Consider the following 13,898-nt stretch of genomic DNA (forward strand, 5'->3'; position numbering starts at 1 on the left):
AAACAATAACATAATTAAAAATTTCAACCTTCCTGTGGGTGTATAGACTGTTTCTTACAGGTCAAACCAGTTACAAAAGAACTTTCAATGTGTCCACTTGAAAATAACCATGCCACAAAAGATATGCTTCAATCCTACATAACAGTTCTATATTCATCCTTCTTTGGTGGGGCTTGACAACACAGGTGTTCTTGCAATGATATCAAACTTTAGCTGTTAAACTGAGATGGCAGATATGGCAGCAGACAAATAAAATTAAAGCAATGCTTCCATACATGACAATGCAACCACTTTTAGTCTATAAATACAAGAAACAAGAAAGAGAGCCTCCTGAATACAGAAGAAGAAACCCAGCTAAACAAGAATGCAAACCTGACGCTGCAGCTCCAAGTGCCTCCGTGCCCATTCCTCTTGTTCAGCATGTTTGAACTCTTCAGTTTTTTTCAGCTTCTCCCGATCTCCTTCCCATCCATTCATTTTTTCCATCATTTCAGAGTCTTTTTTGGCTCCACCAGAAGTTGACTTCAGACTATTTGTTGCCCCCTGATGAGATTTTTGACGAACAAACTCCAAAACTTCTTTCATCTTCACCCCAAAACTGTTCCTTTCACATCCATTTTCTTTTCTCAATGGTTTCACCTCAACTGTATTTATAGATTGACCAAGTGAAACACCATCAGAGGTCTCAACATCAGAATTCGGTATCTCAGACTTATTCATGGTTATAGGGCTGGTCACATCCTCCTGTCCTGATGTATAAATTATGCCACTAGTACTTGCAAGATCGGGGGGATCTGCTGAACAGTGATCCACATAGTGATCTTGTAAATTAGCATGAGGGCTCTCCTTACCTTCTCGCTCAAATTCCCTGCAAAGGCTATTTGGTTCAAGATTGGAACCAGAAGCACTAGCCTCCTCCTCAACCACATATCTTCTAAATTTGACACCCTGAGCAACACGTTTTTTTAATGCTGCTGCTTCCCATTGCTGACGAAATTTTCCACAAGACCCTTCCATGATTTCACAGTCTGAACTATCACCATCTGAACTTGTCGCACTTTCAGATATATCTGTATAATCATCAGCGGGCTCTTTTCCTAATGACTTTTGCCTATGGATTCTTTTCACATTTCTTAATGATGTAAATACGTTACCTGTCCCAAATATTTGACAGTCATCTTTGTTATTGAAATAATTTGTGGGGTCAGAACTAGAAGTTGGATGTGCGTTGCGATTGAGCCTCTGTCCTATGGACTGGGAGGAAATGGATCTTGGATTTTCACTTGAGATAGAATCACTTTCTAAAGTTAAAGCATCATCATGGTTCCCTTTGCTATCTGAAGTCAAATCCTCCACATTCAATTCACTCCCACCATCAGCATTCTCATCATTGTTGTCATCGTCATCCTCGATAATAATAACATCCTGAAAGAGATGTTCACCCTTATGGCTAGGTCTTGAAATTTCTAAATTCTTATCTGGCGCTACTGAAGATATATAACCATCTTCAGCTTTTACATTTTTTGTTATGTCTTCCTCCACTATCCTCGCACCCATAGAACGTCTTTCCAGAGGCCCTCTACTTGACTGCAAATTTTCAGTTTTAAACTCAACCCACGTTGGTCCCTCTTCTTCATTTACCCTGGTACATTTTAAGCGTTTTTTAGCAACTTTTCTCCGCAATTTTGATTCTTGGCCATTACCTTCACAAAAGGTTGAAGCAACTTTCTCTGTGTGGTCTTCCCAGACACTAAACGATGTTGTTTCCTCCCGCATGCCTTGCGCTTGCAAAGATGGAACTTCTGCATGTAGTTGAACAGGAAGAAGATCATTAAATCAAGCACTGGGGATTGTCAATAATTATCAAATAACCTACATGATAGCATGGAGATTCTAATAGAAATTTGAATTGACATGGAACATTTTGTTGCTACCATATCATTTGTGAATAATCACTAGAATTTACAGTGTACAACCATGAGAAACTGTAAAAAAAGCCACTGCATATCCACCGTCTGCCTCATTCAAAGTATTATACACTAAGCTAAATGATTGAACAGTTTGCAGTAAGCATCAAGAGTTCAACATTTTGCAATTTTCCTTTGGCTGAAAGAACTCCGAAGTTTGGACTTGGAGGGCTATATGAAAAAGCAGAAAAGCAGATTTGAAAAATACAGTGATGTAAGCATCAAGAATTCAACATTTCGCAATTTTTCTTTGGCTGAAAGAACTCGCAAGTTTATACTTGGAGGGCTATATGAAAAAGCAGAAAAACAGATTTTGAAGAATCCAGTGATGTTGAAAAACTTAAACACCCATCAAAAGCAAAATTTGTCCCATGTTGGGCAGAGAAACATCAAAGAGAACAATGGAGTGTTGGTATGCTGGTAAAGGAATGGCAGCTACAGTATTTAGAAAACAGACAACCAGCAACAAAATTTAAGATTAGTGGAACGAAAAAATTGATTTCCAAAATGTAAAAATACTTTAAGACAGATGGAGAAAGTAATGCCGACTAAAAATTATTTGGGAGGAAAGACATGGTCAAGGACATGTTTTGATTGAAACATAAGGGCACATGCAGATGTCAAAAGAAGGCATACACATCTTGAATCGGAACATAAAAATGGGGACTTTAAAAGACGAGAATTGGAGATGTACTATTAATTTTCCTAAAACCGCAGAAAGTTGGGCAAATATGAGAAGATTATTGTAGATCAGTGTAGAGTCTATTTTAGGTAAAATAGGCATATTTTGGTATTGTTATGAACAAAGTTCATATATGCAGCTAAATACTCAAAAGATCTGGTATATGTAAATATCCATAATAGGATAGTAATATTTATATAAAAATGTAGAGAAGATATGAGATGATATGATTGTTACAAATGAGGGTACGCTTATATACCTAGGCAGGTGCCTTTCATTGAATAGTCATGTCCTTAGAACATGCTTCTTCATTAACTAAATACTACTTAATTAATAATTAATTATGATTATTATTGTTTACATTAATTTTATTATTTTTATGTAAATTGTATTCATAACATTGTCTTCCTCTTCAAAAAGCTTTGTCCTCAAAGCTTAATGCTTGACAAGGCGTGTCATCTGTTTCTTTGTCTTTTAATCTTTTCGTATCTTTCGGAGTTCTTCGAATTGTCATCTTCATCGATACATGATGATAGGATCCTCTAAGTGATAAACAAAATTGTCGCACTGAGAAGGGATCTGACCATCCTAAATCAATCTTCTGTGGAATTTTTTTATTACGAGAAATTTGTAATGAATTGTTATCATCGCACTGAATTGTGCACACTTTAGTATTCTTCGGAAAATAAGTTTGTTGTTTATGTTCTGAGTGATACAGATACATAGATTGATTGAGTTGTCTACTCTTGTGATTCAGATGTCGATAAAGAATTCTTTTGGTTTGACTTTCCCTTATCAAGTGTGTGGCAATTTTCTGATTTACTTCAGCTACTGATGTTGTTGAATTGGTTACATAATCTTTACTTAAAATTTTCATCGTTTGAACTGCAACATCTGAGTGTGTTTTTTCTTCAACTGGCTTGTCATCTTCTTGAGTTAAGATATTCATTGGATTGGTGTTTACTCCTTTCTCTTCAACTTGAATTTCTACATTTGAAGATTTTGACGCTTCCTTCTCAATAACGTGTTGTACCTTGTTTTCCAATGGCTTATTGTCCTCCTTTATATTTTTAATCAATGTATAGGATTTATAACTTACATTGAAACATGGGATTACTTTTAATTAACTTGGACTTTTAAAAGTTTCCCTTTAAAAATGAGTACTCCTTTCTTACCTTTTTTTTTGCTAAGCCGAGGAAGATTAACCACTTTTATTTAAAAGAATTATATATAGTTCTTCACCTATAAAAACCTTGACTATATGATTTTTTATATTTCACTTTATTGCTAAACCGTTATAGGATATTTTTTTTGTAATTACTAAACTGTCACAATTCCTTCCAAGGGTCGCGGCTTGAAATAGGATGGCGAGTGTATGGACAGGTGTTGAAAAGTGTAACTAGGTTCGGTGTTCATAATGACATGTAAATATGATTTTATGTAATAAGATGTAAATAAAGAAAAATGAAATTATTTTGTTGACTTGCTTCATGGGTTTCATGAGCAAGGATTTTGTTTTTTAGTCAAGACTCCAATTGAAAGTCTTTAGGATTTATTTGTCATTTAGTCATAAAATGCAAGAGTCACTGTCATGTAAATGAAGTCATGTTACACTTTGTAAAAGGTCAATATTATCTATGTAAAGTATCCTCCAAGAACTTGTCACCAAACCTCTTCAAGTCGGCCTACAAACAATGAGGAAGCTGCTAGATCAAGTAGGCCTACAAACGATGAGGACGCTACTATATCAAGTCGACCTAACTCCAGCTATCAAGTCGGCCTAAAGGGCAGCGATGGAGGTGTATATATAGCCTAACTCGTCCTCCATTTGAAGACAAGAACTCGACTCACTTGAGACAAGAAGAAGTGTGAAAGAAAGAAGAGAAGCAGCAGTATGAAGAAGGAAGAGAAGGAGAAGTGCGAAGAAAGAAAGAGGATTCTTCTAGGTAATACGAAATTAGGGTTTCTTCTGGGCCAGCAAAAAGAGTTTCTTCTGGGACAGCGAAATTTCTTCTAGGCAGCAAAATCTTCTGGAGCAGTGCGAACTCTTGGCAACAGAATATTTTGGAGCAGTGTGAACTCTGTGAAACAAAATCTTCTAGGAAGTGCAAAGCTAGGGCAACTAGAGAAAGACCCTTCTGGGAGGTCGAAGTAAAGACCTAGAGACCGAGATTCTCTAGGAAAGCCCAAGAGAAGCAGTAAGAAAGATAGAGACCGATTTTCTCTAGAAGACGCCGATGAAAGCAGTGTGAGAAAGGCAAAATGAAGGAAGAGGCATAGTATCAAGGTTGGTGACAAGGTTCTTGGAAGGATACAAGAGTCAAGGGTCTGTGTCATGGTCTTGGTACTTATCAATTGAAGATCTAAGAAGAAGAATTGTGATCGGGTTTTCCTCTCAAGAGGTGAGAGGTTTTGGCCTTGGCTGGGGAAGCTTATATACTGTGTCACTTGTCTCTTTTACTATTGCATATTGGTAGTTGTCTTGATGAAAGAACACATTAATAAGCTAACGAAGAATTGACTACAAGATTAAGAAGAAAAAGAGCATCACAAGCAATTATCAAGAAGAGAAATTGTTATTTATTGAATGCCCTAGATTTCTCAACATGGTATCAGAGCTTAGGTGCTGAAGACAAGAAAGGGCAGTCAAGGCAAGTGAGCACACAAGAGACAAACTTCAAAGAAGGATCAAAGCAAGTCAAAGTACTCCAAGCAAGAAATCTAGATCTTCATCAATCTGAAACCCTAGATCTACATCTACTATATTGAAGTCATCTTCAAGAAGGAAAACAAGAAGAAAGATCGAAAACCCTAGAAGCTCTTCTGAGATCATCACTCAAAGAAGTCGAAGCTCTTCAAATTGAAGGAAGAATAGAACACTCAAGAAGGATCGTGAATCAAGCTCTCTCTCATCAACCTCACAAGAAGCAGATCCTCTCTCAACATCAAGGAGGAAGCACACAACAAACTCTCAGGTAAGTCTATGACTACATCCGATAATATTAAAATGTCCTTTTGCAAGGAAAGCAATAAATTGGTTGGGGCTGCAAATTACCTTGCATGGAAGAAAAGGACAAACCTGAATCTTATTGAAAATGAGGTCATGAATCACATCAAAGGATCGGTAACAAAACCTGCAAAGGAAGATACTCAAGCACATGCTAAATACATGAAGGGAGAAGTGAGAGCCCAGAGGATTCTTATAGAATCTATAAAAGACTCTCTAATCCCATATGTATCAAAGTTGGAAACAACAAAAGCTATATATGACAAATTGGTAGAGTTGTTTTCGGTAAGTACTGCGGGAGAAGTAATTTCTCTAAGGCAAGAACTCTACAAACTAAAGATATCAAAGGAAGATGGAATAGCCTCATACTTTATGAGGATATCAGAAATTCGGGATCAACTACAAGAATTAGGAGAAGTAATGTCTGATAGTGAGATGACCACAGTGGTGTTGAATGCACTACTGGAAGAATGGGGTAACTTCACTTCAAGTTTATATGGGAAGAAAGACACTACTCCATTTCAAGATCTATGGTCACTCTGTAAGATCGAAGAAACGAGACTAAAGGCAAAGCTTGATGTTGGACCAAGTGAGCAGAATCAAGCATATGCTGCTACAACAAGAAGGAAAGGAAAATTTGGAAGGTTTGGTCCTCAAAAGAAAAGGAGGAACATGGATAAAATAAAATTCTATGGATGTCAAGAACTAGGGCACTATAAAAGAGATTGTCCTAAATGTGGTAAGGACAAGAGAAATAGGGAAGAAGCTCACATCACTGAAGAAGTGAAAGAACCTGAGTCTAAGAAGCTGAAGAATGAAGAAGTAAAAGATCTCTATTATGATTGAGATGATCTTCCTCACAAGAAGGTAATTTTCACTTGTAAATTATAGATAGGATAGAATACATCATCATAGCATCATGATAGAAGTATTAGAAGTAAGAGCTCATGACATGGAAAGAAGAAAGTATGTCTGGGATAAATCTTATTGTTTACAATAGAATAGGAAGCTCTTAGGAAACCTCAGTGATATGTGTAGAAAGAAATAAAGGTCATCATAGAATAGAGTCATCGTACAAAATCTATAAAGAAAACATCTGCCGGGTGAGGATATGAAACATCCTCGGGTCTCTCTGATGGAATTCTCATTAGAGGATTCACTAATCAAGAAAGAAAGCAAAAGGTTTTCAACAGGAATTCCATCTCATGGGATTCAAGGAATGAAGGTATGATGACATCACAAGAATAACAGGATAAATTTCCCTCGTTCAAATGAAGCTACTACAGGAAGTCTGAATGACCGAAAGGAAGATGAGGTATGTATGCTTACACAGGTTATGGTAGAAGTCATATGGTTGCAGATGATATGGATCACTATGAGAAAAGGATCTCCTCCTCCAAAAGTTTGCAACAAAGCATAAGTCACACCAGATGAAATCAACATAATATGTTCTCATATGAATCATGAGGAAGCTGACTACGATCAAGAACTAAGATTGGAAGCTCCTGAGAATAAAGTGTGAAGAGATAGGAAGAGATCATCATGCAACGAAGATAAAAGGCATTCAACATCTGAAGTCCAAGAAGATTTGACTAGAAGATCTCCCAGAAAGATGTGAAGATTCTGATGAAATTCGAAAAAAGATAAGAGAGCCTTGACAATGAACATCAGTGGGAGATGTGTCAATCTGCATGAAGGATGTTGATACTTAAAAGAAGATGTCATGGTAAAGTTAACTTTGATTTGATATGTTCATTGATTATTTTTAATATCTAGATGAGCTTATGTATGTGGACCATATAGAAGGATGTAATGTCTTTCTGAAAATATGGCATGAAAGCAGAATAACATGAAGCAAAGACAGATGGAAGACTTGATGGATCACTTTCTGATGAGTTGAAGACATGACTGACTCATGAATAAAAGTGATGAATGAGTTGTGCCCTATGTAAAAGTCCCCAAAGGTAAAGACTCCTTAACAAAGAAGAAATTCATGACATCAAAGGAAGAAGCTCTTCAAGCAACTGGTTGTTCCAGAATCTCCACAAGATAAGTTGTGGAAAGTCCCTAGTTAAGAGGGAGCATGATAAAGAAGTTTCTTACTTGGAAGAAACTTGGAAATTCCTAAGCAAGAAGCTTAGGTACATTCCTTTGTGATGGAATGAGTTCATTCCTTTAATGGAATATATCCTCCTGCTTTGAAAAGGAGAGATAGACATGGTGTTTTGTTCTTCACCTGGGAAGGCGCGATGGAGGATTGTGTAATCATTTGGCATTTGATACTCTTTGAGGATGAGATAGGCCATCCAACAGTAAGAGTATTCATGGAGGACCAATATTCTTTGAGGACAGGGGAGTCCAAGATAAGAATAGTCCTCATGGAGCATACCCTAAGAGAACCCGAGTGGGGTATGTTCCGGGAGAGACAATGATGAGTATGTCTATAAATCATTGGTCTCGCCAACATTGTGCTCTGATCTTGTGGAGAGATAGAGCTGTTAGTCAAGGCCTTGCTATATGACAATGTTGGTTGGTATGATGCTATAACAAATGAGTTACAAATCCGAGTTCTTCTTAAGAAATTCTTCAGATTGAGAAAGTCCAAGGTACAATTATGAATACCTCCATAGTTAAGAGGGAGTGTTGAAAAGTGTAACAAGGTTCGGTGTTCATAATGACATGTAAATATGATTTTATGTAATAAGATGTAAATAAAGAAAAATGAAATTATTTTATTGACTTGCTTCATGGGTTTCATGAGCAAGGATTTTGTTTTTGAGTCAAGACTCCAATTGAGAGTCTTTAGGATTTATTTGTCATCTAGTCATAAAATGTAAGAGTCATTATCATGTAAATGAAGTCATGTTACACTTTGTAAAAGGTCAATATTATCTATGTAAAGTATCCTCCAAGAACTTGTCACCAAACCTCTTCAAGTCGGCCTACAAACGATGAGGAAGTTGCTAGATCAAGTCGGCCTAACTCCAGCTGTCAAGTCGACCTAAAGGGCAGTGAAGGAGGTGTATATATAGCCTAATTCGTCCTCCATTTGAAGACAAGAACTCGACTCACTTGAGACAAGAAGAAGTGCGAAAGAAGGAAGAGAAGCAGCAGTACGAAGAAGGAAGAGAAGGAGAAGTGCAAAGAAAGAAAGAGGATTCTTTTGGGTAATACGAAATTAGGGTTTCTTCTGGGCTAGCAAAAAAACTTTCTTCTAGGACAAAGAAATTTCTTTTGGGCAGCAGAATCTTCTGGGACAACGAAATTTCTATTGGGCAGCAGAATCTTCTGGAGCAGTGCGAAGTCTGGGCAGTAGAATCTTCTGGGAAGTGCGAAGTTAGGGCAGCTAGAGAAAGACCCTTCTGGGAGGTCGAAGTAAAGACCTAGAGATCGAGATTCTCTAGGAAAGCCCAGGAGAAGCAATAAGAAAGATAGAGACCGATTTTCTCTAGAAGAAGCCAAGGAAAGCAGTGTGAGAAAGGCAAAATGAAGGAAGAGGCAGAGTATCAAGGTTGGTGACAAGGTTCTTGGAAGGATACAAAAGTCAAGGGTCTGTGTCATGGTCTTAATACTTATCAATTGAAGATCTAAGAAAAATTTTGATCAGGTTTTCCTCTCAGGACGTGAGAGGTTTTGGCCCTGGCTGGAGAAGCCTTTATACTATGTCACTTGTCTCTTTTATTATTGCATATTGGTAATTGTCTTGATGAAAGAACACATTAATAAGCTAACGAAGAATTGAATACAAGATTAAGAAGAAAAAGAGCATCACAAGCAATTATCAAGAAGAGAAATTGTTATTTATTGAATGCCCTAGATTTCTCAACAACAAGTAGCAATATGAGCGTGATCATATACAACAAAAGTGACAATGATATGGTTGTTGCAATACAATTTTTTAACTAAAGAAGGGTTCCAAACTAATCCAACTTACAAAAAAAAAAAAAAATCGACTTGATGGGAAGAAGACTGCTTCCTGAATCTATTCTGAACCTAGATGTTTTGTTTCCAAATGTAATTCCCTTATGTGTGTTGTGTATGGCCGAAAATATGGCAGAACATGTAGATTCACATGGGTTGAATCGATTTAGAAGGGTAAAGGTGTAAGGCAGCGTGCAGACAACAATAGTGTGGATGGCAGCGAACTAGTGGTTGTTGCTACAGGGGCGACGACTAGTAGCAATGGAGTTAAGGCGGTCGATACCAAACACATGAACCACTATAGTGTACAATGTATAGGAGTTTGTATCGATAGCAATGGCAGTTGTGGCCTGCAACAACGATGCAGAACCAATGATTGTTTGACTCGTGACAGCTTTCAGAGGTTCTAATGGGTCGGTCAGTGTTGATGGAGGCGGCAACCAATAAACGTGGTGAAGCATTACTAGAGCACATTCCTCGCTAAGAGGGAGTGTTGATTTTTGGTAGCATCAAATGTGCTCTAGCCATGAAAATTTGTGGAGAGGCTAAGGCGGTTGAGATCTCCAAGACCCAGAAATCGTTTGGAGAAATTCCACCCAGATGAAGAGATATTAAAATAATGAAATAATGGGGTTCCTAACTCTAAACTTAGGAAAATTAAAATATTAATGTGTATTAATATAATATGGGTGAGAAAGTTCTAAATAACGAGGATCAAACCAGATCTAATCTTAGTCGTTGATTAGAGACTTAATCTCGGTCGTTGAATCATCAACAGGAAAAGTATAAGAGGAGGCTTGAGGGTCAATTGGAGATACACCAAGAAAGATCAAGAATTCAATTTTCTGGGGTTGGGTTTGCTGAGGAAATAGAGTTAGAGATCAGTTGCAGTGGGGTAGTTCAGCGAGGGATTTTGATCCAAGGCTGAAGAATACATATCAAAGAGGTAGCAAAGTGTCGGAAGAGGCAGCGCAGAGCCTAGGAGGGTTGACGTAGAGGCTAGGAGGCTAGCACAGAGGAAGCAAAAGCCGTAGAGGCAGACGCAAAGTACGCAGAGGCAGACGCAAAAAGCCTTAGAGGCTGATGCAGATAGTGCAGAGGGCTGTAGAGGCTGATATTGAGCTGAAGAGGCTACGCAGAGAAGGTTTTGTGGGGAAGACTGAGAGCAGATCAGCCGAGAGAGGGTGATGCAATTCCAGAGAGGGTGACGCAGTTCCAGAGGAGTGCTTGAAGTAGCTTTCGTTGTCCAACACAAGGAACAGTCAAAGTCACTGTGGGGTTCATCATTTGGTTATTCATTTGCCAGGATATCTGTCTCCAGAGAGAGGTACTACTACCAAGGATATTCTCTTAAGGGTGAGCCATTTATGGCACCATAGTTGTATTCACGAATCTGCTTAATAATACAAACCATCTATATGCTGCACTGGTTTTCCCGCATTGGGTTTTTCTGGGGACGATTGTCCAAAAATAATGGTGTCCCTTGTGTTGTTTCAGTTTATTTCAATGTATGATCTGTATATCTGTGAAGGTTGTATTTGTGTTTACTGCGATATTTATGCAATTAAATAACTTGTTAATGTAAAGAACAAGTAGGAGATAGTAAACCAGAAATTGCAGTGGGGGTTTCTGATGTGTTAGATTCAGAAATTTTCACATGGTATCAGAGCGATTGCAGATCACAGGAGGACTGAAGACGTCAGCAGAAGAAATCTGAAAAATTTGCAGCAGAAGCAGCTGTCCCGAGAGACAGCGTTGTTCCAGCGCTGAAGCGGGAAGAGAAGAGGTGACGCAGTGCTTAGAGGGTGACCCAAAGTCTCACGTAGAGCCTGCGTCAGCATTTCGAGCCAAGGGAAGGGCTAGCGCAAAGACAGAAAGAGGCAAAAGAGGCTCACACAGAGCCACGTCATCTTCTCAGTCAGGTAGGAATGACACAGTTGGCCGGAAGAGCAGATTTAGCCTTCATCGTTATTGCGCAGAGCCTGAAGGGCTCAGATTCTTCAGTTTTTGAGGTTAAGGGAGTTGTGCAGATTGCGATTTGAGGAGTTGGTGGGACATTGTTTCTATCTGTGCAAAACAGTGTCTAAGGAGACGAAACCAAGGTAGAGGAAATCACTACCTCGACGGAATTCTAGCCAAGGAATCCAGATCCGAATTGCAGTCGCAAAGGAGGATTGGAAAGGAGCAGTTCGACAGTTAGCCAGAGGATTTCCAGGAGGGAAATCAAGACTCAGAGGGAGTCCCGAAGAGGAGCAGAGATGGCAGTGAACAGACTAAGGGATCATGACAGATTGGACGGAGCTTCCAAATTTTTCATCTGGAAGGCCAAGATCCTGGCAGTCCTAGATAGACATCGCATCAAGGACTATGCCTTGAAAGTAGTGGCTATCCCAGTTGACCCAGCTAAGAATGAGAAGTATGAGGAAGCTCAAGCGAGGGCGAAGTGCATGATCCTAGATGGGGTCAAAGATCATGTCATAGCACATATTGCTGAGAAGAACACAGCAAAGGAGATATGGGACACCCTAACCACCTTATACCAGGGCTCTTCTGTCCAGCAAAAGATATTATTAGAGAATCAGCTGAGGTCATATCAGATGCAGAAGGGAGAGGAGATAGATCCCTTCCTCATTAGGTTGCAAGAAATTCAGGACCAACTTACTTCCGTGGGGTCTACACCGGATCCAGAGTTTATGGCTAGGACTGCTCTGAATGCAGTCTCCGAGGACTGGGATACATTTTTCCTAAGCATCTTGGGAAGAGCGACTCTCCCCAGTTGGGAGGAGATTTGGGCAGCTCTTCGACAGGAAGAAATCAGGAGGATGACCAAGGCGGGGAGTAGTGGCAAGGGAGTTCGAGTCAAGAAAGAGGAGGAGGAGGATGCAGCTTTAGCATCTGTGGCACAACAAGGGAAGAAGAAGAAGGACATCTCCAAGGTCAAGTGCTTCAACTGTGGGGAGCTAGGACATTATGCATCTCAGTGCCCCAGGAAGAAAGGCAAGGGAGAAGCTTTTGATTCAAATGCAGCTCTAGCTAAGTCGGAGAAGGATGTCGAGACTGATGAGGATTGTGCCATGAGTGCTCATGCGCCTCTAGGAAGAGGTGGGGAGACATCAAGTTGTAGTCAGGAGGACTACATGCTAGGGGCAGGATCCTTAAGGTGCCCAAACTCTTGGATCACATCCGGCTACGAAAGCCCTTAACGACAGTAGCATGATGAGAGGTGTCGGGTGGAGCAAAGTGTGATGGAACAGCAAAGCAGGGCTAGAGTGCAAAAATTTGTGGCAGCGCAGTGGAGGTTGCAGCGGTGCGAGAGGCACAGAGGTGTTTGCAGCAGCACAGAGGGAGCGCAGGATAGCATCAGAGGTAGCTTTAACATCACAAGGCTTCCAAACTGACCAGGATGTCAGTATTTGGGTAAAGTCAGTTACTTACTTCTCAGTAACTGAGTTGCGGTGCAGTAGTTAGCAGTGGCAGTGTTATGGGCAGCATGAGGCAGCATTTTGAGAGGGAGCTATAGTACAAATGTAGCAGTGGCAGTTGCAGTGTCATGGGCAGCAGTACAGGAAACAGCAATGCAATGGATGTGAGGCAGCAGGCCAAGCATCAGCACAAGTACCGATGCGGAAGATCAGTGTGATGTTTCTATGGTGAAGCATGACTAGAGCACATTCCTCGCTAAGAGGGAGTGTTGATTTTTGGTAGCATCAGATGTGCTCTAGCCATGAAAATATGTGGAAAGGCTAAGGCACATGAGATCTCCAAGACCCAGAAATCGTATGGAGAAATTCCACCAGGATGAAGAGATATTAAAATAATTAATATTTTTAATGGGGTTCCTAAGTCTAAACTTAAGAAAATTAAAATATTAATGTGTATTAATATAATATGGGTCAGAAAGTTCTAAATAACGAGGATCCAACCAGATATAATCTTAGTCGTTGATTAGAGACTTAATCTCGGTCATTGAATCGTCAACAGGAAAAGTATAAGAGGAGGCTTGAGGGTCAGTTGGAGATACACCAAGAAAGATCAAGAATTCAATTTTTTGGGGCTAGGTTTGCTAAGGAAATCAAGTTAAAGATCAATTTTAGTGAGGGGCAGTTCAGCAAGGGATTTGGATCCAAGGCTGAAGAATACATATCAAAGAGGCAACAAAGTGTTGGAAGAGGCAGCGCAGAGCCTAGGAGGGATGAAATAGAGACTAAGGAGGCCAACGCAGAAACCGTAGAGGCAGACGCAAAGGACGCAGAAGTCGTAGAGGCAGACACAGAGGACGCAGAAGTCGTAGAGGCAGACACAGAGGACGCAGACAGCGCAG

The 13,898-nt window shown here is 39.7% G+C and overlaps 1 protein-coding gene across 5 annotated transcripts in view; it reads right to left on the bottom strand.

Annotated features, from left to right (window-relative positions):
- Positions 1-13,898, bottom strand: part of LOC149202693 (uncharacterized) — a 199,256-nt gene that overhangs the window by 109,264 nt on the left and 76,094 nt on the right. For all 5 annotated transcript variants that reach the window (XM_089403208.1, XM_089403206.1, XM_089403205.1 and 2 more), the window contains one exon: positions 373-1,802. In XM_089403208.1, coding sequence (XP_089259334.1) covers positions 373-1,802 — 1,430 coding nt within the window. The remainder of the gene's footprint in view (positions 1-372; positions 1,803-13,898) is intronic.

This window comes from Pinus tabuliformis, chromosome 2_1 (genome assembly GCF_031772625.1).
Source record: "Pinus tabuliformis cultivar Carrire ecotype Pingquan chromosome 2_1, CPIR1, whole genome shotgun sequence".
Lineage (NCBI taxonomy): Eukaryota > Viridiplantae > Streptophyta > Pinopsida > Pinales > Pinaceae > Pinus > Pinus tabuliformis.